This window comes from Manis pentadactyla, chromosome 5 (assembly GCF_030020395.1).
Source record: "Manis pentadactyla isolate mManPen7 chromosome 5, mManPen7.hap1, whole genome shotgun sequence".
In the NCBI taxonomy this organism is placed as follows: Eukaryota; Metazoa; Chordata; class Mammalia; order Pholidota; family Manidae; genus Manis; species Manis pentadactyla.
The window spans coordinates 163,321,757-163,342,159 of NC_080023.1; the positions used below are offsets into that span (position 1 = coordinate 163,321,757).

General features: G+C 39.2%; 1 protein-coding gene across 3 annotated transcripts in view; it reads left to right on the forward strand.

Annotated features, from left to right (window-relative positions):
* Positions 1 to 20,403, forward strand: part of IFT52 (intraflagellar transport 52) — a 34,363-nt gene that overhangs the window by 2,730 nt on the left and 11,230 nt on the right. For 2 of the 3 annotated variants that reach the window (XR_005028084.2, XM_036902226.2), the window contains exons 3-10: positions 380 to 467; positions 3,825 to 3,954; positions 4,240 to 4,315; positions 6,145 to 6,216; positions 9,550 to 9,676; positions 12,650 to 12,736; positions 13,909 to 13,977; positions 17,339 to 17,493. Coding sequence is in view for 2 of the 3 variants with exons in the window: in XM_036902226.2 (XP_036758121.2) it covers positions 380 to 467; positions 3,825 to 3,954; positions 4,240 to 4,315; positions 6,145 to 6,216; positions 9,550 to 9,676; positions 12,650 to 12,736; positions 13,909 to 13,977; positions 17,339 to 17,493 (804 nt within the window). In the remaining variant the exon portion in view is untranslated. Of the gene's footprint in view, positions 1 to 379; positions 468 to 743; positions 831 to 3,824; positions 3,955 to 4,239; positions 4,316 to 6,144; positions 6,217 to 9,549; positions 9,677 to 12,649; positions 12,737 to 13,908; positions 13,978 to 17,338; positions 17,494 to 20,403 lie in introns of those variants that run through there. The other variant, XM_036902228.2, reaches the window with a different exon arrangement.

The window sequence follows — 20,403 nt, forward strand, 5'->3', positions numbered from 1 at the left end:
TGTGTGTGTATGTGTGGGGGGGGGCGGGTGGTGGTTTTTCTTAATGGCTAAGGATGTTATGATAGAAGCTAATAGTAGAGCTGACTGAATTAGTAGTTGGAGGACTCTATGCTCTAGCATGGTGTAGTTTGGACACCTTGGTTTATATAGGAAGCCTTATATATAGGCTCATATAGGAAGTGTTTGATCAGAGTCCAATCTGGAGCAAGCCTATACAGGGGATTCTCACTTTGGGAGACAGGCTGGACCAAGTACCTCTATCTAAATCCCTTCATCTCTGGGCCTCTGTGACTTCTGGTTCCAAAGTCTAGAGGCTAAAATAATTCATAAATTGATTTAAATTATGGATCTAATACTTGTTTTAAAATCATATTTCTAGCTTAAAAGATGAAATCACATCTGAAAAACTAATTGGGGTGAAACTGTGGATTACAGCTGGGCCAAGGGAGAAATTTACTGCAGCCGAGGTAAGCAATATCCATCAAGAAGAAATATAATAAGATGTTTAAGAGCATGGACTCGAAACCCTGGATTTCAGTCCCTCTTACTACTTACTGTCTTGCCTTAAGGTAATCATTTCACCTCTTCATTCATGGAGTCGTTGTGATGATTAACTGAGATAATGCATGTGAAGTGCCAGGCACTGGTACAGACTAATTAAATATCAGTTGTACTTCTTTACCATATTTCTGCTTTGAAAATAGGAAAATTCCAGTAAAAATGCTGTTTTTATTCTATTTCATAGAATAGACAATGATACCTGTAAAACCCAGAACACAAATAACAAGTGTTGGCTAAGATGTGGAGACTGGTGCACTGTCAGTGGAAAGGTAAAATGGTGCGGCCACTATGGGAAACAGTATGGCAGCTCCTCAAAAAATTAAAAATGAAATTGTTATATGACCCAGCATTTCCACTTCTGGATATACATGGTCAACAGAATTGAAAGCAGAATCTTGAAAAGATATTTGCACACCCAGATCTATTCAGCATTATTGGTGATAGCCAAAAGGTGGAAGCAACCCATGTGTCCAGCAGCAGGTGACTGGATAAGCAACCTGGGCTCCACACATACAATGAGTAATTATTCAGCCTTAGAAAGGAAGGCAATTCTGATACCTGCTACGACATGGATGGATATTTGGAACTTCATGCTAAATGAAGTAAGCCAGTCACAAAAAGACAAACACTGTGTTATTCCATTTATAAGATGTACCTAGAGTCGTCAAATTATAGAGGGAAAGTCAGAATGGTAGTTGCCTGGGCTAAGGGGGATGAGGGAAATGGGGAATTATTGTTTAACACGTATAGGGTTTTAATTTTGCAAGATGAAAACAGTGCTAGATTGGTTGCACAGCAGTCTGAGTGTACTTAACACTACTGAACTTAAAAATGGTTAAAATGGTAAATTTTATGTGTGTTTTACCACAATTTAAAAACAGCACAGAACACAGCAAGAGCCTTTCTCATAGAGACTTGGAAGTTCCTTGTGCTCGGGGAGGTTTCTGGGGAGTAGGGAGGTCAAGGCAGACTGGGCCAGTGTGATCCTTAGCCTCAGGCCGTCCAAGGTCTGCTCTTACTTTGGGTGAGGTCACAGGGAGGAGGTCCACAGGGGAATTTCTGTTGTCCTTTTTTCCTCAACCTCATTGCAAGGACACCTTCTCTGGGAAGGGCATGGAGAGAAACATAACTGTTTGATGGAGTTAATTGAGACCAGGAGCAGAAATTACTGTTGGGAATGTGGAGGTGACCAGCTGAGGGAAATGTGTGTGAAGTGGACAGTGGCCTGCCAGGGAATACTGTATATTATTTGTTGGGCTTGGCCTCCAATGTGGCTTCTCCCCAAAGCTTCCCTTCTCCACCTGGGGGAGACAAAGGAGCCAAGGAGCAAGAAGCCCCAGAAAAGCCACAGCACCCAGAAAGAGGGTCAGGGACCAGTACCTGGACCTGTTCCCAGGAGGGCGTGGGTGCCAGGCCTTCAAGCTCTCAGGGACAGAAGGTGGTGGCTTCCTAAAGATGGGAATCCCTTGAAAGGCAGATTTAGTTCTTTGGAACATTCGCCTAGTAAGATGTCCCCTTACCAGACCAGTCTGTGAACCATGCCTTCTCTTTATAGTTAGCATGAGATGGGAATAAAAGGGATAAAAGCTTTTAGTTTCTTTCTGAGAACCAACATTCCCTTGTGTTTTTATTCTTACATTGGGCTGATCCTAATGTTCAGCAGGGGTCTTCCTTCGGGACAGAGATCACTGCTTCCAGGTCATTGCTATTGGCTTCCTATGACTTGGAAATGGCTGAGCTGACTCCTCAAGGACTATACGATCCTTCTTAGATGTTATCCTCCCTGTATTTATGTGACAGAACAAGCATCAGACATCTGATATTGGATGCTAGAATCAAGCTACAAACTAGGCTAAATTCAGTCTTCCTTTCTTTCCACATCAGCTCATCACACTCACTCAGTGGTGGTAAGGTGGCCCAGATGGTGCTTCCCAAGCCCATGAGACCCCAGCACCCACCCGTATTATAAATGCCACCTTTATTATCCTGAACTGAAAAGCATGGATAATAAAGCCTACCACCATTAAAAAATGGAAAAAAGTCAGTAGTCTAACTGTAATGTAAAGAAATTAAAGGAAGACAACTTATAAAAGAATATGAACTTCAAATTGTAAGTGTTTGGACATATATATACTAAAAGAATGCATATATTTCAGCTTATTAATTAATGCTTGAGCATTCATATACCTGAACTCCTCTTTATATTTGATGTTTTGAAACAAAGCCTAAATTAAATTAGTATATGGAATCGTAGCAAATGGGAGAGTCTGGTGTGCAAAGTCCAGGATCTGTGATGTTAGGTCTCATTTGGGAGCAACACCCTGGGTGATGGTGATAGTTGCATTTTGTTTTCTATATTTGGGGGATGAGAAAGAAGGAAATCCAGGGAGTGTGCAAGAGCAAGAGGACCACGCTGTAGTGGAGCTGGCCTGGGCCAGTGCTTTCCGAAGTGGAATGCGTGTAGGGTGCCAGAAGGAAATTGTATTTATTATTCATAGCTTTATTATCTTTAACATTTTCCCTTTGTGGTAGTACGGTTCATAATCATATAAATATACTCTACATACATATTGGAACACATGTTCAAAAATTTTCCCAATGGGGTGCTTTAGGAAAGTCTAGACTACCCACCCCAAGTTTTCCTAGGCTGGATCAGTAAGATCAGCCCTAGATTTTTCTTTCCTCCTGAGCTTTCTGAAGAAAACAAGAGAGAGCTTCCCAGGATATATGCAGACAACATGCATTTCTCACTAGGACTTGCTCTGTCAGTGACTTGAGCAGAATTCCTCCATGGGGGTGGGATGAAATGCCTCTATCCTGACATCCTTGGCTGGCAGTGAGGAGAAGGTATGCTCTATATCAATAGTTCTCAAACAGGGATGGTTTTGTTCCCCCACCTGGGACATTTGGCCATGTCTGGAGACATTTTTAAGAGAGGATAGGTGCAACTGGCTTCTAGTAGGTAGAGACCAGGGATGCTGCTAAATGGAGACCTGTGAGCTTCCTTTAGCTAATAGTTTTCTACTTGGAGTTTGCTTTCCAGATAGTCCATGTGGGAAATGTCAACTCAGTTTGAGCATTTTGGAGCTTTACGCTTAAAGACAAGCTTAGAAATCTCACAGAGAGAGTATATTTTATATTACGTATATATTATGAGCCTTATGGATTTGAAGTGTTAATTTCTCAGCTAGTTAGTCTTATTCGTAGTACTTTAAACAGAAGTCTTTTGGGTATATTCATAGATTGTTTTTTCCTTTGCGTAGTTTGAAGTCTTAAAGAAATACCTTGATGGCGGTGGAGATATCCTTGTGATGCTGGGAGAAGGTGGGGAATCCAGATTTGACACCAATGTTAACTTTCTCCTAGAAGAATACGGAATCATGGTTAATAATGGTAATTATTATTATTTTAATAGAGGCAGTAATTTCCTTTTTATTATTCATAATGTAGCCCTCTGGACCTGATTGTGTAATGTAAAAGGCCCTGGGCTGAGGTACATGGTCCAGCATTTTGTTCTCACTAGCAGTCTGAACCTTCTGGATTACATCTCCTCATTTATGAAATGGGAGGGATTGGAACAGAGTCTCAGGGTTCCTTTCAGCTCAAAGTTTGTATGCTTGTATAGTAGCACACTTATTTTTAATCTAAAATGTATCTTCCTCTCTTTTCTTCTTAAAGATGCTGTGGTTAGAAATGTATATTATAAGTATTTCCATCCTAAAGAAGCTTTAGTTTCCAATGGAGTTCTGAACAGGTAAGTGTGTTGAAAGCAGAAATGTCTTTACAAATGACTTTCATCTTTTCTACATGAATCTTCCCTCATCTCCTCTTACACACTCTTCACTGGCCCTTCTTCTCTTGCTTTTTTTGTTTTATAATTTATTTTATTATATCACTTCTCATCCATCAAATTATATTCCTCCCATCTTTTGAAACCTTATTCCACATTGACCTTTTTGTCAGAATACATTCAAATGCAAATAGGATTAAAGAATGAAGAGACTTTATTGACCCATGTAATTAAAAAGCCCAGATATAGGGCAGGCTTTGGATATAGATTGACTGAAAATGCATGATGTTATCAGGGGTCCAGTTTCATTGCTCTGCAGTTCTCTCAGCTCTGCTCTCCTATGTGTGTGGCTGAATAGTTTTAACAGTTCCCAAATTCTTACCTTCATACCATACCATCTAGGGCAAGAGAATATACCTTGGTCCCAGCATTCCTAGCAAGAGTAGGTTTGAGATTTGCTCTATTTGAGTTGGCCTAGGCCACATGCCCATCCAGAACTGGTCACTGTGACAGAGAGTATAGAATGCCCTGATGGCATAGCTAGATTGTATTCTCCACCCCTAGCATCTGGAATGAAGTCATTTTTTTCTAATCCAGTGGATCTTAAAGCATAAATTAGGGCCTTTGGGCCATGGACTCATAGACACTGAGAAGGGACTAGTGGTTACCAAAGGGGAGGATGGGTCAGGAGGGAGAAGGGAATTCAGACACACTGTGATTTGCAATCGCAATATAGGTTGATCCTGGGGACGGTAGTACAGCATGGAGAATACAATTAATGACTCTAACATCTTACTATGTGATAGACAGTGACTGTACTGGAGAGGGTGAGGACTTGATAATATGGGTGAAAGTTGAACCACTATGTTGTGTATTTGAAACCATCATAAGATTGTATATCAGTGATATTTTAATTTAAAAAAATTAGGGCCTTTGGAGAAGTGGGAAATGAATGCATGAGGTGGGCAACATTATGTGCTCTCTGTGAGCTTTTCCCTGTCTTCAAAATTATTCATTCCACATTTGAACTAGCTATGTGCCAGCCACTCTGCTAAGTCTGATGATACAGAGTCTAGAGTACAGGACTAGAATGTGGGTCTAGTATACTGACCCTTCCTTCAGGTCTCAAGAAAGAAGAACCGATCCTTATATTTTAATGTTAATTTCTGCAAGCTTCCCCAAAGAGGTTTGGGTGAAGGTGTGTGAGTGTACCTTGATTTAACTGTTAAGAATTGTATTTTGTCCTAGCATTTACAACAACATAGGTGGAGCTAGAGGGTATTATGGTCAGTGAAATAAGCCAGGCAGAGAAAGACAAGTACCAAATGATGGAACAAAACAACAGCAGACTCACAGACTCCAAGAAGGGACTAGTGGTTACCAAAGGGAAGGGGTTGGGGAGGGTGGGTGGAGTGGGAGAAGAAGATTAAAGGGCATTATAATTAGCACACACAATATAGGTAGGTCACGGGGAAGGGAGGGCAGTAAGTACAGTACAGAGAAGACAAGTAGTGACTCTATAACATCTTACTATGCTGATGGACAGTGACTGCAATGGGGTGTGGGAAGGGACTTGATAATATGGATGAATATTGTAACCACAATGTTGCTCATGTGAAACTTTCACAAGATTGTATATCAATGATACCCTAATTTAAAAAAAAGAATAGGCAGGAGAAAAAAGTATTTTTGAACAAGTTTGCAAGGCCTTGCATCTAGTTCATACTTAGTGTTAATGAATTAATTAAATTCATCAACTTTTTTGTTTACTAGATTTTAATTTTTTCTTCAAGGGAAATTAGCCGAGCTGCAGGGAAGGCTGTGCCTGGAATCATTGATGAAGAGAATAGTGGAAACAATGCCCAGTGAGTGTGCTTTCTTAAGCCACCTGAAGAAGATGTACTTGTTATCTTGAAGTTTTCTCTTTCAAAATGAAGAGTTTTCATTTCTGATTATGAAAGTAATTGTCACCATAAAACCAACTTGAACAGTTCAAGAGGAAGAAAATAGGAGTTCTCTGCTGTAAATCCATGCCTCTCTCTCCAAAGATGATCACCTGTAACAGTATAGTATTTAGGTTTCTAGGGTTTTTTTTTTAATATATAAAAAGGGACCTTATCCTTTCAATGACTGGATTAAATTTAAATTATCCTTATTTATCTAACCCATCTCCTATTACTGAACATGTAAGTAGTTTATATTTGCTTAAATAATGCCACCTAACATTTATTGAGCACTTACCATGTATTACCTAATTTAATCCTCACAACAACCGCTATGAGGCTATAGCAGAGAGGTGAGATAGCAGAGAGGTTAATTGGCCAAGCTCATTTGACTACTACTGTGTGTCAGAACTTAGTTTCAGAACCTGCACTCCTAACTTCTGCTCCATGTTGTTATCATAAAAAATTTTATATTTGTTGTTATAAATGACCAAGCACAAAGTGAACATCCTCTGTGTGTCATTTCTGTGCAGTTATCCTAATATTTTAGCAGGCTGGATTCTTAGCATTGGAGGCTTTGGGTCAAAGGTTTTGCAGTCGATGCATTGCCAAATGTGGTATGTTGCCAAATCTCCCCTGAGGCAGTTTGAAAGCACTTACAGTCCCTATGAACACACTTTTTTTCTCTTTTCAGTATCTTGTGTTTTAGTAAAAATAGTATGGTATCTCTTCATTTTAACTTGCAAATATTTACATTATATTAGAAAGAAGGATGGCCTCTAAAGCCTCTTAGCTGATTGTGTTTCTTCTGTGAATTACCTGTTCACTGCCCATTTCTCTATTGAGGATTTGTCATCTTACACATTTATGAGACTTCCAGCTGTTGCACATGCTTTTCCCAGTTTACTTTTTTACTTTGGGGTATTTTTGTCCCATAGAAATTAAATGTTTTTATGTAGTTAAAGCATTTTACAAAGCTCTAGTAATTAAAATAATTTTGTACTAATGCAGAAAGAGCGAAAAATAAGTAAATCAGCATTAGATTCAAAATATATATGGGGGGTGGTGGGGGCTATAGTTTATAGTAAAGTAATATTTCAAATTATTAGGGAATGGATAGCATAAGTTCGGCTAACCATTTGGGGAAACATTTCCATTTTCCTGCCATACTACAAATATATTACAGATGGTTTAAAATTTTAAATATTAAAAATAAAACCATAAAAGTACTAAAAAACAGGTGAATATTTTATAATCTTAGAGTAAGGAAGGCCTATTCAAGGTAGTCATAAAGGAGAAGAATGTATAGCAACATATATCATAGAGTTAATATTTTGACTTTCAGGAGTCACAGTCTAATTCTTGAATTTTGTTCAGCTCATCCAACTGGTATCAGTAAAAGAACTTGGAGTTAGAAGGGGTTAGAAGTTCCTGATTTAATGTCTTCGTTGCAGGTGACCCAGGACAGAGTTCCTTTTAGCTTCTTGCTCCACATCTGTGTAAGGGGGACAATATTAATCTTACAAAGTTGTTGGGAAACTCCAGTGAGTTGGTCATTATGAAAGTGCTTTGTAGGTATAAGGCCTACTACCTTACCTGCTGATGCATCATTACTTCCTCGGTATTCGCAGTGAAGGGCAGGTGGCTGGTTAACTGTGTCCTGGGTCATCCTGGAAGCAGCACGGCCTCTTGGTAGGCTTTGGTAACCAGTCCTGCTTTGTGCTTTGAAATATCTTGATGTACTGGAGTCTCAGGTTCTCATTTAGCTTCATTTTTTTAAATGTCCCTTTTCCCTTCTGTCACTCTGCTGTAGCCACACTGTTTCAACTCCTTAAATGTGGTAAGCTTGCTCTCACCTTAGGGTCTTTACATATATGTTCCCTCTTTCAGGACCATGCTTTCCCAGACTGTTCACATAGCTAATCTTACTCATTCTTAGGTGTAGTGGGTAAGTCTTATTTTTGTTGTGGGGCTCATGTTTAACCTTATGCTTGAAAGATTTATTAAAATATCAGTCTGGTAGATTTCTCACTAATATTAAAAGAAATAGAGGAGTGGAAAAATGACTGACAATTTGCATCATGTAACTCAAGTGTCCGTTTTCCCTTCCTTCTTAAGAATTATCTCCTGGAGCGCATCTGGGGGAAGTGTGGGGGAAGGATGTGCACTGACATCCATAAAACTTTCTCCCACTTACTTTTCTTCCTCCACGACGCCTGCTCATTATTTCTGCTCCTGGTCTGGAGCTCATGGACTGCAGTCCCCCTTCCTGGGCTACTGCTGGGGTAGGGGCAGAAGGGGGAGAATGGAGAACATGGGCCTCATACCACTTCTCATCCACAATAAGACACAAAAGTCATAGGGGTAGATGAGACTTTACTAAAGGGATGGGGAAAAACTGGCACTGGAAGTAAGTCATTTTAAACCTAAGCTAAAAATAATTTTCTCATGGTTTAAGAAAAAGGAAAATTAAATCCTTCATGGGCACTGCCGCTGTCCATCACCCCCAGTTCCTAACTTCATGCTTAGGTTTTAAGATGACTGTTTCTCTGCATTCTGAGAGCACTTCCTTCAAACAACCACCTTTGCAGAGCTCCGGTTTTCTTCCAGTAAAACCCTAGCCCCTCCCTCAGAGGTTGGCCTCACCCCAGGGTCTGTACCCTGCCCTTACCCACCTCTAATCCACACCCTTTCCAGTATTGCCCAAGTCAGACCGCTTCACTCTAGATACTCTAAGCCTTTGTTAGGACCGTGGAGAGTAGAGGAGGGACTCTAAGGCAGGGCTGTGTAGAATTGTCCAGTGTGGGGTAAATATATGCCTCTGTTCATGTAAGCACCGATTTGTAACACACCCTTCTAATGACAGACATTCATTTTTTGAGGTAATACCAGTCAGATCCATAAGGAGGAAGAAAATGTTTAGATCTAAGACATACAGTGCAAGCTCATGTATAGCTCTGGTTAAGTTCTTAGATCAGGCTCCCTCTTCTCCCTACTCCTCCATAGGGGCTACTTTACTTCTAGTTACAATCATTTAGACATATGATTGATGATTGTTAACTTACAAACATATTCTGATAGTGCTTTATTAAACTTGCAGCTAGAGTTATACCGGTTTTTGTTAAGCCAAAGGTAAACCAAAGTTTAGAGGAAAGTTTGTCTTTGATAATAAATTGCTCTAGAAACACTGATATTATCTTCAAAAATTGTATTCATTCTTTAAAAACATCTGAATGTTTCTTTAATTTCTTACAGGGCTCTCACCTTTGTCTATCCTTTTGGTGCCACATTGAGTGTCATGAAACCAGCAGTGGCGGTTCTGTCCACAGGCTCTGTCTGTTTCCCACTCAACAGACCCATTCTGGCTTTTTATCAGTCAAAGGTACAGACTTTCTTAGATGAGTGGATTTATTATTTTTATTGTTGAAATAGTAAAAACTACTTTACTGTTTCCAGAGGGGTTTCATGTATTTTCTCATTGGTCTTCACAACAATCCTGTGAGATACTATTTGAATTACCTACATTTTGCTTATGGGCAAACAGTAGATTGTCCAGTAATTGGACTCAAGACCTAAGTCCAACGCTTCTCTACTGTAGCATGAGGCCACCTGTATTAAACTGTCCGTGACTAGGGGCTATCACCCTTAATGTAAGAGGATCCATTCAGGGAAAGGTTAACAAACTGCTGCACACGGAAATGCATGGAATTGTGCTGCTCCTGTTTTCGTTCATCCCAGGAACACATGTCAAAAGACTAGTTGTCCTGTTCATATCTTGGAGACCCCATAAAATGTGGAAACAGCTGGTCCCAGAGGACACAGCCCTCCTCATTATAGCCCCGCTTATCCACTGCCTTTTAATGCATGTTTTGCTGAATTTACCTTCTGTCTACCAAGGCTTAGAATTCACCAGCTGACCTCCCAGATTTTCTCCAGAGACCTAGATGTCACTGATTCCTGGCAATCCTACTTTTATTTGTGGGACCTTCAGTATTATAAGCTCTGATGTCATTTCATTAGGAAGTAAATAAATGCCTATGTTGTGTTTGAAAGACGATATTTTGACAAAATTCATGAAGCTATATTAGTATTCTCTCTCAAACAGCTGGAAATACTGTTTTAAAACTAAAATACTAAATGATTCAATGTGGGAGTAATTGGTTTACATAAATTGTTAGTTTATAGGCACAAAAGTAATGAGACTATCTTAAGAGCCTCTGGTAGTATAGTCCTAGAACTATAATTATTTGATTTTTTGTAACCATGCACAGAGATTTTACCTGGCTTAATCAGTGGACTTTTATGGAGCACCTGTTGGGTACAGAATTCTATGCTAAGTGTGGTGATTCATCTAGAATTTAGGAGATTATCGTCTGCCCATTGCCTAGATATTTAAAACCCATTTTCTTCTCCTAACAGCCTTTCAGTCCTGCCTTATGAACACAGTCTTTCAGAGAGATTGTTGCTTGTCACTGTTCAGTTTGTGAGATGAACCAGGGATCCCTGAGAAGGGGCCACTCTCCGTCCTCCTAGAAACCATGAATTGTGGCCAGGCTGGCACTGGGGGGTTCTGTCTCCTTGCCCAGGACCATTGCCTTCACTGAGCTCATCATGACCTTTCTGGGTCTTTGGTTTCCTGGGACAGACTCTTTAATACTGAAGGAGCAAACCAGTTCTTGAGTAGCCATTTATTGACAAATGCTGGAAAAGGAAGCTGAAGATAATGGTAGAGTCTCTGTTAGGACAGAATAAAAGGATTAAAGGAACATCCATAATTGATTTGAAGTAAGTGAGGTAGGGAAAAGGAAATACCAAAAAAAAGAAAAGCAACTAACTGGGAGCAGTAGTGAGAAGGCAAAGTCCTTTACTCTTCCCAATTTACTTATGTTGTGGATTCAAATCGCAGCACTGTTCACTCACTTTCCCATTCTTTCTGTAGAATTCCACCAAATTCACTTCCTGTTCTCAGTAACTGATGTATTTTCAATGGTCATGGTATAGTAATAGTATTTTTCCTATGAAACATTTGCTTTTATTGGACACAAATTAAAATCTGTTTTGCAAATTTTGTTTTATTGATGGAATTTGTGGATTTGTATTCTGGACATTTCTGGTGTAAGTGTGATACTCTCCTAGTGTTATTATAACTTACGTGCCTGCTCCCTGTATGTAGTATTGCTAAAAAACTAATTTCATTTGTAGTTTTAATACTGTACTGGTTTTCTCATTGCACAAGTAATATATATGTTCATTGTTGAAAAATTGAAAAATACAGAGTTGAAAGAAAAAAAAGAATGACCTCCATTGCACTACTTGGAGGCAGCCTAGGCTGCCTTTTTTTTTTATTGAAATAAAGTTTCTATACAATGTTATATTGGTTTCAGACTAACAACATAGTGATTCATAAATTATATACATTATGAAATGCTCACCATGATAAATGATGTTCACTTGCTAGGCTGCTGTTTTGATCATCTTCTACTTTTTGCTTGTGCCTCATTTTTGCTTATTCATCTCGCAGGCTTTAAACTAAGACAGCTGTACAATTTATAGTATACTTTTTTTTAACCTAATGTTATGACAGAACATTCTCCCATGTCACTGAACACCCTTTATAATATGTAATTTAATAATTGGAAGAGGTTCCATTATTCTTAATTATTTTTTTCCTGTGGCTGACGATTTGCATTTATTTCTAATTTTTTGTGATCATGAATAAAATTGTGTATAGAGTTTTTTATATATTTCAGAATTTTTTTTGCATATGTTGACAGCTTCAATAAGAAAATGTGAAGGAACTTACTTTTCAGTGAAACTTGACCAGCCTTGTTCATAGTCATTTTTCATATTAATTTTTTTCATATTTATTGATATGCTAGGCAAAAATACTTTGATTTTTAAAATTACTAATATTAACATTTTTCTTACTAATGAGTCATTTCTTTTGTGACTTTTTCATGCTTGTGGCATTTTTTTGTTTGGATCTTAGTTAAACACTGTTTGGTACTCATAGACTGTCTTTAAATCTTAACAGATTGCCTTTGGATTTTTTTTTTCCTTTGAGATTATGATCTTTATAAGTTAACTAAGAATGGGAAAATGCCGTGAACCAAGTCATGTTGCTTTTGTTAAATTCAAATAGAAGATTTACAAGTATCTAAAATGAGAGACAGTTTGGAATATCAGTGTTACTATAGTTGATATTTCTAGACCATTAAAATCCTGATGTGTATGATGGTATTTTGTAGTACATAAGACAATTTTTCACATGATTCTGATGATAAGTGTTTGGGGACTAGGAAGCATGTGGTACATTTTGGGGTCTGAGTGTCTGACACTGCCTTGTTGTGGACAGAATCAAGGTGGGAAGCTGGCAGTGCTTGGCTCATGTCACATGTTCAGTGACCAATATTTGGATAAAGAAGAAAACAGCAAAATCATGGTAAGCTCTTCTCTTTCATCACATTAATGTGTAATGTGTATGATTTTCATGTCATTTAAAAAAAATACTGCTAAGTTCATCTATTCATTTAAAACCAGCTGTTGAGAGCCCATTATATGCCAGGCGCTAAGAATACAAAGTGGAGTCAGGCTTAGTCCCTGCTTTGAAAAAGTTTGTAGAACATTGAGAGAGAGCATGAGAGACAGAGAAATAAAGTCTGTAAGGATATGGTGAGCGTTTCTAAGCATGCCAAGTTGGGGTGGGCGCCAAACCTGGGTAAGTGGTGAGGAGCAAGACCACCAAGGCCTCACATGTAAAAGCCAGGAACCTGAACTTGCTGTGGAAAGCCATGGGGAGCTCCTGTAGAGTGCCCAGCTCACTTGGGCATAGTCAGATCTGTGTTTCAGAAAGCTGCCTGTGTCAGTCAGTCAGGTGAAATATGAGAGGAGGCAACCTGGAGCCAGTTAGGAGCCGGCAGAGTCGGCCAGCAAGAAGGAACAATGAAGGTGGTTAAGGTGGGACTGAGGGGCCGAGTGGTTTTAGGGGCTTATGAAAGGGCGGCTCACTGATTGGTGTGGGGAGTGAGAAAGGCATTGCAGTTGCTCATCAGAAAGGTGTGAAGAAACCCTGTCCAGTGCGGATGACAAGGTGTGCCCAAGCTGGATGCGCTGATTCTGGTGAGTCACATGCCAGAGGAAGGACGTCCCACTGAACTTTTCATTGGTGAAACAAATTCTTTCTGCCTTGAGAACTGTTGTATTGAGAGATTAAGATTTGTGTCTGTGGAATCCACAGAAGTTCCAATGTCTTTAGACACATTCTGGGGGATCTAGGTATTAGTCTACTTTTTAAGTGAAGACTGATCCACGCGTTAACAGGGATTGTTTTGGGAAAATCCCTATTTTGTAAACATATTTTAACAAATGTGGGCTTGTGGTTAGAGGTCAGAGTGCCCTAAGTGGTAGATTTCCAATAATGAAAGTGACATTAAGGTAAGGGAAGCTTTGAAATGTTCATGATTTCGCCAAGAGAAGGGTGGCTAGCCATTTTTGAATCACTCGTATTGCAACTTTTGCTTTTTCATTGTTGCTTGATTGACTTAATTCTGTAGTCCTGTCCTCGCTTTTCTCAAATAACCAAGTGTCTAATTCTGTTTATTTTTTAAAATCTAGGATGTTGTTTTCCAATGGCTCACAACAGGAGATATCCACCTAAACCAGATTGATGCTGAGGATCCAGAGGTAGGAGATTGTGAATTATTAAAGTTTTGAAATGAAAATTAGGCCCAGCTTCTCAGCATCACTTCTAACAGTTCCAAAGGAAAATGTACATTTCTTTAAGACAGATGGGAAGAAGCGATGCTTTTGAGAGAGATGAAAGCCACGTTGTGAAAAATAATAAATCAAGAAATTACATAGTTAATCATAGAATTAATTGGGGTGGGAGCCTTTCTGTATATGTAATAATTATAATTTAACATATGCTCCCTGGCCTAAACTTTCAAAGTCAATATCTATAGAGAAATACTTCTTTCAGAAATATGAAAGCATGAAAATAAATTTTTTACTAAGAAACAGAGATCATCAGAATTTACGCTTTAAACTATATTTTGTTGCCTTTAGGAATAACAGTCCTAAAGTATTATGATACTATTTATCAGACAAGGAAGGATTAGTGAGCCGGGCATTGGCATAGGAACTGATAAGCAGCATTCGGGGTCTCCTTCCACTACTAGCCCTTGGGCCCTAAGTAGGGTCCTTTTTTCACCCTGGTTTTCTCATCGGTGAAGTGAGGTCACTAACACCTGTGACCTCTGTCTCACAGGATGATTGTGAGGCCTAAGTGAAGAGATATAAATTTACTTAATCAAAACATATAAAAAGTGGTATATGAGACTTTTTTAAATTCTTGTATTTATTATATATCAAGCACTGTATATCATATACTTGCACATAAATCATCTTCTTTAATCCTTAACAATAGTGCTGAGAGTAGGTGGTCTTACTTTCATTTTATAGATGAGGAAACTGAAATTCTGCAAGATTTCAGGATGCTCAAATAGCAAGCAGTTGCAGAGCCAGGGCCACAATTACAGTATATATTTTCTACTGTGTAAATGTGGCTACTGTGTTTCTTCAACTCTGGAATGTCAGGAATGATTTCCTGTCTATGGGTAGCAGGAGGCAGGTCAGAAGGCAGTCAGAAATCGCATCCTGTGACCTGCTTCCGACTTCAGCTAAGGACGTGGCCTTCCAAGGACTCACTTGGGTTAGGAAAACAGGAGAGCCTCATGTCTAAAATATTCTTTATGTGGAAACATTAAGCATATGAATATTTTCCTTAAATTCCTCCTGCAAAGTGATGTAAGCCCCCTGCAATAAAAGAATCGAGGTACAGCCAGGAATTTGCTTTTCAGATCTCACAGGACCCAACTTTGAGCAGCTGCCAATCCTTAGCATGTCAAGGGTCACAGGAGGCAGTGCTGAGAGCTGCTACATCTGCCTGTTCTGTGCGGCCACCTTGCTCTTGCTGAGCTTCTGTCATTTCTGTTTTCCAGCTGAGGAAACTAAAGTCAGTAAGTTCTTCAAAGTCCCCACTTTAGATTAATACCTGGCCAGGCCATTATTAATGCCCATGTCACACTGATTCTGGAGCCTGTGCCTTTTCATCAAACCATGCAGTTTCATCTATCTTCCAGATGTGAGACCTGGTGAAAAATGCCCTTTGTATTGTAAGGCTCTGGAAAGTAAAATGCTGGATCCGGTAACATTGCAAAGTAAAAAATTCTGAGAATCCAAACTTCCTAACTGGGATTTCAGATCAAATCTTCCAGCAGAATATGTTTCAGACAATAGCCAAGTTTCAAATGATATTTAATAAAATGGTAGCTTATCAGTGAGCTGAAGGAATTTACATAACAAGTTTTAACCTCAAAATCTGCTAGGAAGTCATGAAGACCAGTTTTCTTGGGAGCACTCATCTGTTTCCATCTGGACATCTTTTCCTGGATGTGTAGCAGGCCTTTGCAGAGATTAGAAGTGGTCCTGGGGCACTTGGGACTTCTGGGCCCATTACTGGTCTCCATCATGTTCTGGGTGTGGCCTGGCACAGCCAGGCCTCTGCTAGTGCCTTCTTCCTGCAGTCCTGCTTGAGGGCTGAAGCCTCTAACACAGCCAGATATTGTAGGGAAGAGGATTGTTTGTTCATGCTTCTCCCTTGTTTCTTGTCTAAAAAAAAAAGTGAGTATTGGGGGAGTTTTTGACCCTTGGGATAGAGAAAAAAGTGAGCCCATGTGTTGATTTCTTATTTCTGTAATGCTTAGGCATGTCTTCTCAAGGGCTGGCTCTGGAGAGTGTAGAACTGTATGTTGCAGGGGGCTTCAAAGGGCTGATTTTTTAACTCTTACCAAGTTGGATTTGTTAGAAGTGAAGTTTAAATGCAATTCAAAGGGCAGTCAGGAATAAATAAACTTCTTGGTGCCAGTATGCATTTTGTTTAAATTAAAATTTACTTTTTGAACAGGTAATGCATTCACAGTTTTTAACTCAGAAGCATACACAATGAACAGTCTTCCTTCTGTATTTGCCCAGCCCCTTTGTTTCCCTTCACAGTGACAGAGTCTTCATGGTTTCTTGTATGTTCTTCCAGAGATGATTTATACATATATAAGTGAATGTGTGTGTGTACACTCCTTCCCCTTTGTTTTATATAAATAGTACTATACACACTGTGTATATACTGTCCAGCACTTTACTTTTTTAAATTAACAATATGTCTTGGAGGTATTTTCATATTTATACATAAAGAGCTTTCTTCATTTTTTTTTTTAAGATTATTTTCCATTGTTTGTGCTGTAGTATATTTAACCAGTCTTGTGTTCATGGACATAGAGGATTTCCTGGTCTTCTACTGTTACCAGTAAAAATGTCATGTGTTATCATTAAGGGTGCTCAGCAAGGTTGGAGGCATGACCTGGGCTAGGTGAGAAGGGCTGGGATCTGCAGTCCAAGCAGAGGGGTTGTCTGCTGGGGTCACAGGCAGTTCATATATGTAACAGGAAAAAGCAGAGTGTATGGCCCAGAGGCTGGGTGGATAGATGTTGCAGTGGGAACTTGTGGACTTTCCTTTATGATAGCTTCTGTTTTTTCACTAAAATAGAAAATATGGTCATCAGCTAAAATGAAGAAAGGGAAAATTGCTTTAGATAGTTGAAGTGGCAAAAGGAAGTATTGCCTGGGAAAATAGGGAAGTGAATGAACTAGGAAGATGTAACGATTGCTGAGTTTTCAAGAACAGTTATCGTGAAATTAAACAGAGACCAGTCAGCATGGTTGTGTGTTTCCCCAGCTGTGTTCATATGAGGGACTACTGACATGAGTAACTGGAGAGTTGGCTTTAGCTAGCATTGGGGTGTAGCCACGTGACTTTTGTTTCTGTTTCCACATAAAGTAGATTTAAGGTTTCGTTGTCAGTAATTATGAACAGTGAAATCTTTTGTCAACAGAGCATAAATATTACAGATTTAGACCTGAGACACTGGAGACTAAACAGATTAAATTATTATTCCTTCTGTGCTGAAAGGAACCCTCTTGTGGCTTTCAGATTTCTGACTACATGATGCTTCCTGACACAGCCACCCTATCAGAGCGGCTTCGAGTGTGTCTTCAGGAGGGCGATGAGAACCCAAGAGACTTTACCACCCTCTTCGACCTCTCCATTTACCAGCTGGATACCACCTCCCTCCCCAAGGTCATCAAGTCAGTACCTGTGGCTCCCTGAGCTGCACTGCACTCCACTCTTGAGTGTTTGGTTTGAAAATGCGAGCCTGGGGATGGGAGTTAAAGTATTGGCATGTTCTCAGATCTGTGATGAGATTGACAAAGATAGCTGGGAATTGGGGTGGGAGGGCTGATGCAGAAGAAAGTGCCAGGAGTTATTATTGCCTCTTGTGTTCTAGGCCTCTGTATGAGCTGTTTGGGGTGACCAAATTGTCCTCGTTTGCCTGAGATTTTCCTGGTTTTACTATAGAGGGTTCCACATTATAGGAATCCCTCAGTAAACTGAGGTGGCTAGTCACCCTATGGCACCTCACAGTATTATTTCACTTTGTAGTTTCAGCAGTCCTCTGAGTTACCTGCCTTGTGCCCAGCTGAGGAACCTGAGGTTTAAAGAGGGTAAGGTGCTCTCCCAAAGTGGAATGGATTTAAAGCGAGGGCTTTACCCTGTTTTAGTGCTTTTGTTGCCTGCTTCTTGTTGTTTTCTATCCCTAATGACAGGGACAGGGACTGGGACTCACATTTTTTAGCATCTTTGGCCTGCCACATGAGAGCACAACTAGATGACAGTCTAACCTCCTACCCCTATATTTACTCTTAATTCATAAATACTGACAGAGCTCCTCCTGTGCCAGACACTACCTAAAGTTTATGGCTTTATGGAGGAGACACACAAAACATGTGATGCAAGGTTATTATATTAATGATAATTTGAAAGAAAAAACTGGAGGCTATGGACAAAAGGAGTCTCAGTAAATTCAGGAAGATTGAAATTGTACCAACCAAATTCTCAGACCACAAAGGTATGAAACTAGAAATAACTGTGCAAAGAAAACAAAAAGTCCACAAACATATGGAGGCTTAACACCATGCTCCTAAATAATCAATGGATCAATGACCAAATTAAAACAGAGATCAACCAATATATGGGGACAAATGAAAACAATAGCTTAACACCCCAACTTCTGTGGGATGCAGTGAAGGCAGTTCTAAGAGGGAAGTACATAGCAATACCGGCCTATCTCAAGAAAGAATAATAATCCCAAATGAACAGTCTAAACTCACAATTAACATAACTAGAAAAAGAAGAACAAATGAGGCCCAAAGTCAGTAGAAAGAGGGACATAAAAAAGATCAGAGAAGAAATAAATAAAATTGCAAACAAGAAAAGATAACACATAAACAGAATAAAAAATGAGAAAGGAAAAATCACTACAGATACCACAGAAATACAAAGAATTATTAGAGAATACTATGAAAAATTGTATGCTAACAAATTGGATAACCTAGAAGAAATGGACAACTTTCTAGAAAAATTCAACCTTCCAAGACTGACCAAGGAAGAAACAGAAAATCTGAACAGACCAATTACCAGCAATGAAAGTGAATTGGTAATCAAAAAATTACCTAAGAACAAAACCCCCAGACCAGAAGGCTTCACTGCTGAATTTTTATCAGACATTTAGCGAAGACCTAATACCCATCTTCCTTAAAGTTTTCCAAAAACTAGAAGAGGAGGGAATATTTCCAAACTCATTCTGTGAAGCTAGCATCACTCTAATACCAAAACAAGGCAAAGACACCACAAAAAAAGAAAATTGCAGACCAATATCCCTGATGAACATAGATGCAAAAATACTCAACAAAATATTAGCAAACCAAATTCAAAATTACATCAAAATGATCATATATCATAATCAAGTGGGATTTATCCCAGGGATGCAAGGATGGTACAATTTTAAAAATTCATCAACATCATCTACTACATCAACAAAAAGAAGGACAAACATCACATGATCATCTCCATTGATGCTGAAAAAGCATTTGACAAAATTCAACATTGATTCATGATAAAAACTCTCAACAAAATGGGCAAAGGCAAGTACCTCAACATGATAAAGGCCGTATATGACAGACCCACAGCCAACATCATACTTAACAGCAAAAAGCTGAAAGCTTTTCCTCTAAGATCAGGAACAAAACAAGGATGCCCACTCTCCCCACTTTTATTCAACATAGTACTGGAGGTCCTAGCCATGGCAATCAGACAACACAAAGAAATAAAAGGCATCCAGATTGGCAGGAAGAAGTTAAACTGGCACTGTTTGCAGATGACATAATATTGTATGTAAAAAACCCTAAAGAATCCACTCTAAAACTACTAGAACTAGTAAGTGAATTCAGCAAAGTTGCAGGATCCAAAATTAATACACAGAAATCTGTTGCATTCCTATATACTAACGATGAACTAGCAGAAAGAGAAATTAGGAAAACAATTCCATTTATAATCGCATCTAAAAGAATAAAATTCTTAGGAATAAACCTAACCAAGGAGGTGAAAGACCTATACCCTGAAAACTGCAAGACACTCATGAGAAATTAAAGAAGACACCAACAAATGGAAATATATCCCATGCTCGTGGATAGGAAGAATTAATATTGTGAAAATGGCCGTCTGGTCTAAAGCAATCTACAGATTGAATGCAATTCCTATCAAAATACCAACAGTATTCTTCAGTGAACTAGAACAAATAGTTCTAAAATTCATATGGAACCACAGAAGACTCCAAATAGCCAAAGCAATCCTGAGAAGGAAGAATAAAGCAGGGAGCATTACGCTCCTCAACTTTAAGCTCTACTACAAAGCCACAGTAATCAAGATAATTTGGTACTGGCACAAGAGCAGACCTATAAATCAAAGGAATAAAATAGAGAGTCCAGACATAAACCCACACATATATGCCAATTAATACATGACAAAGGAGCCACGGACATAAAATGGGGAAATGACTGCACCTTCAACAACTGGTGTTGGCAAAACTGGACAGCTACATGTAAGAGAATGAAACTGGAGTACTGTCTAATTCCATACACAAAAGTACACTCGAAATG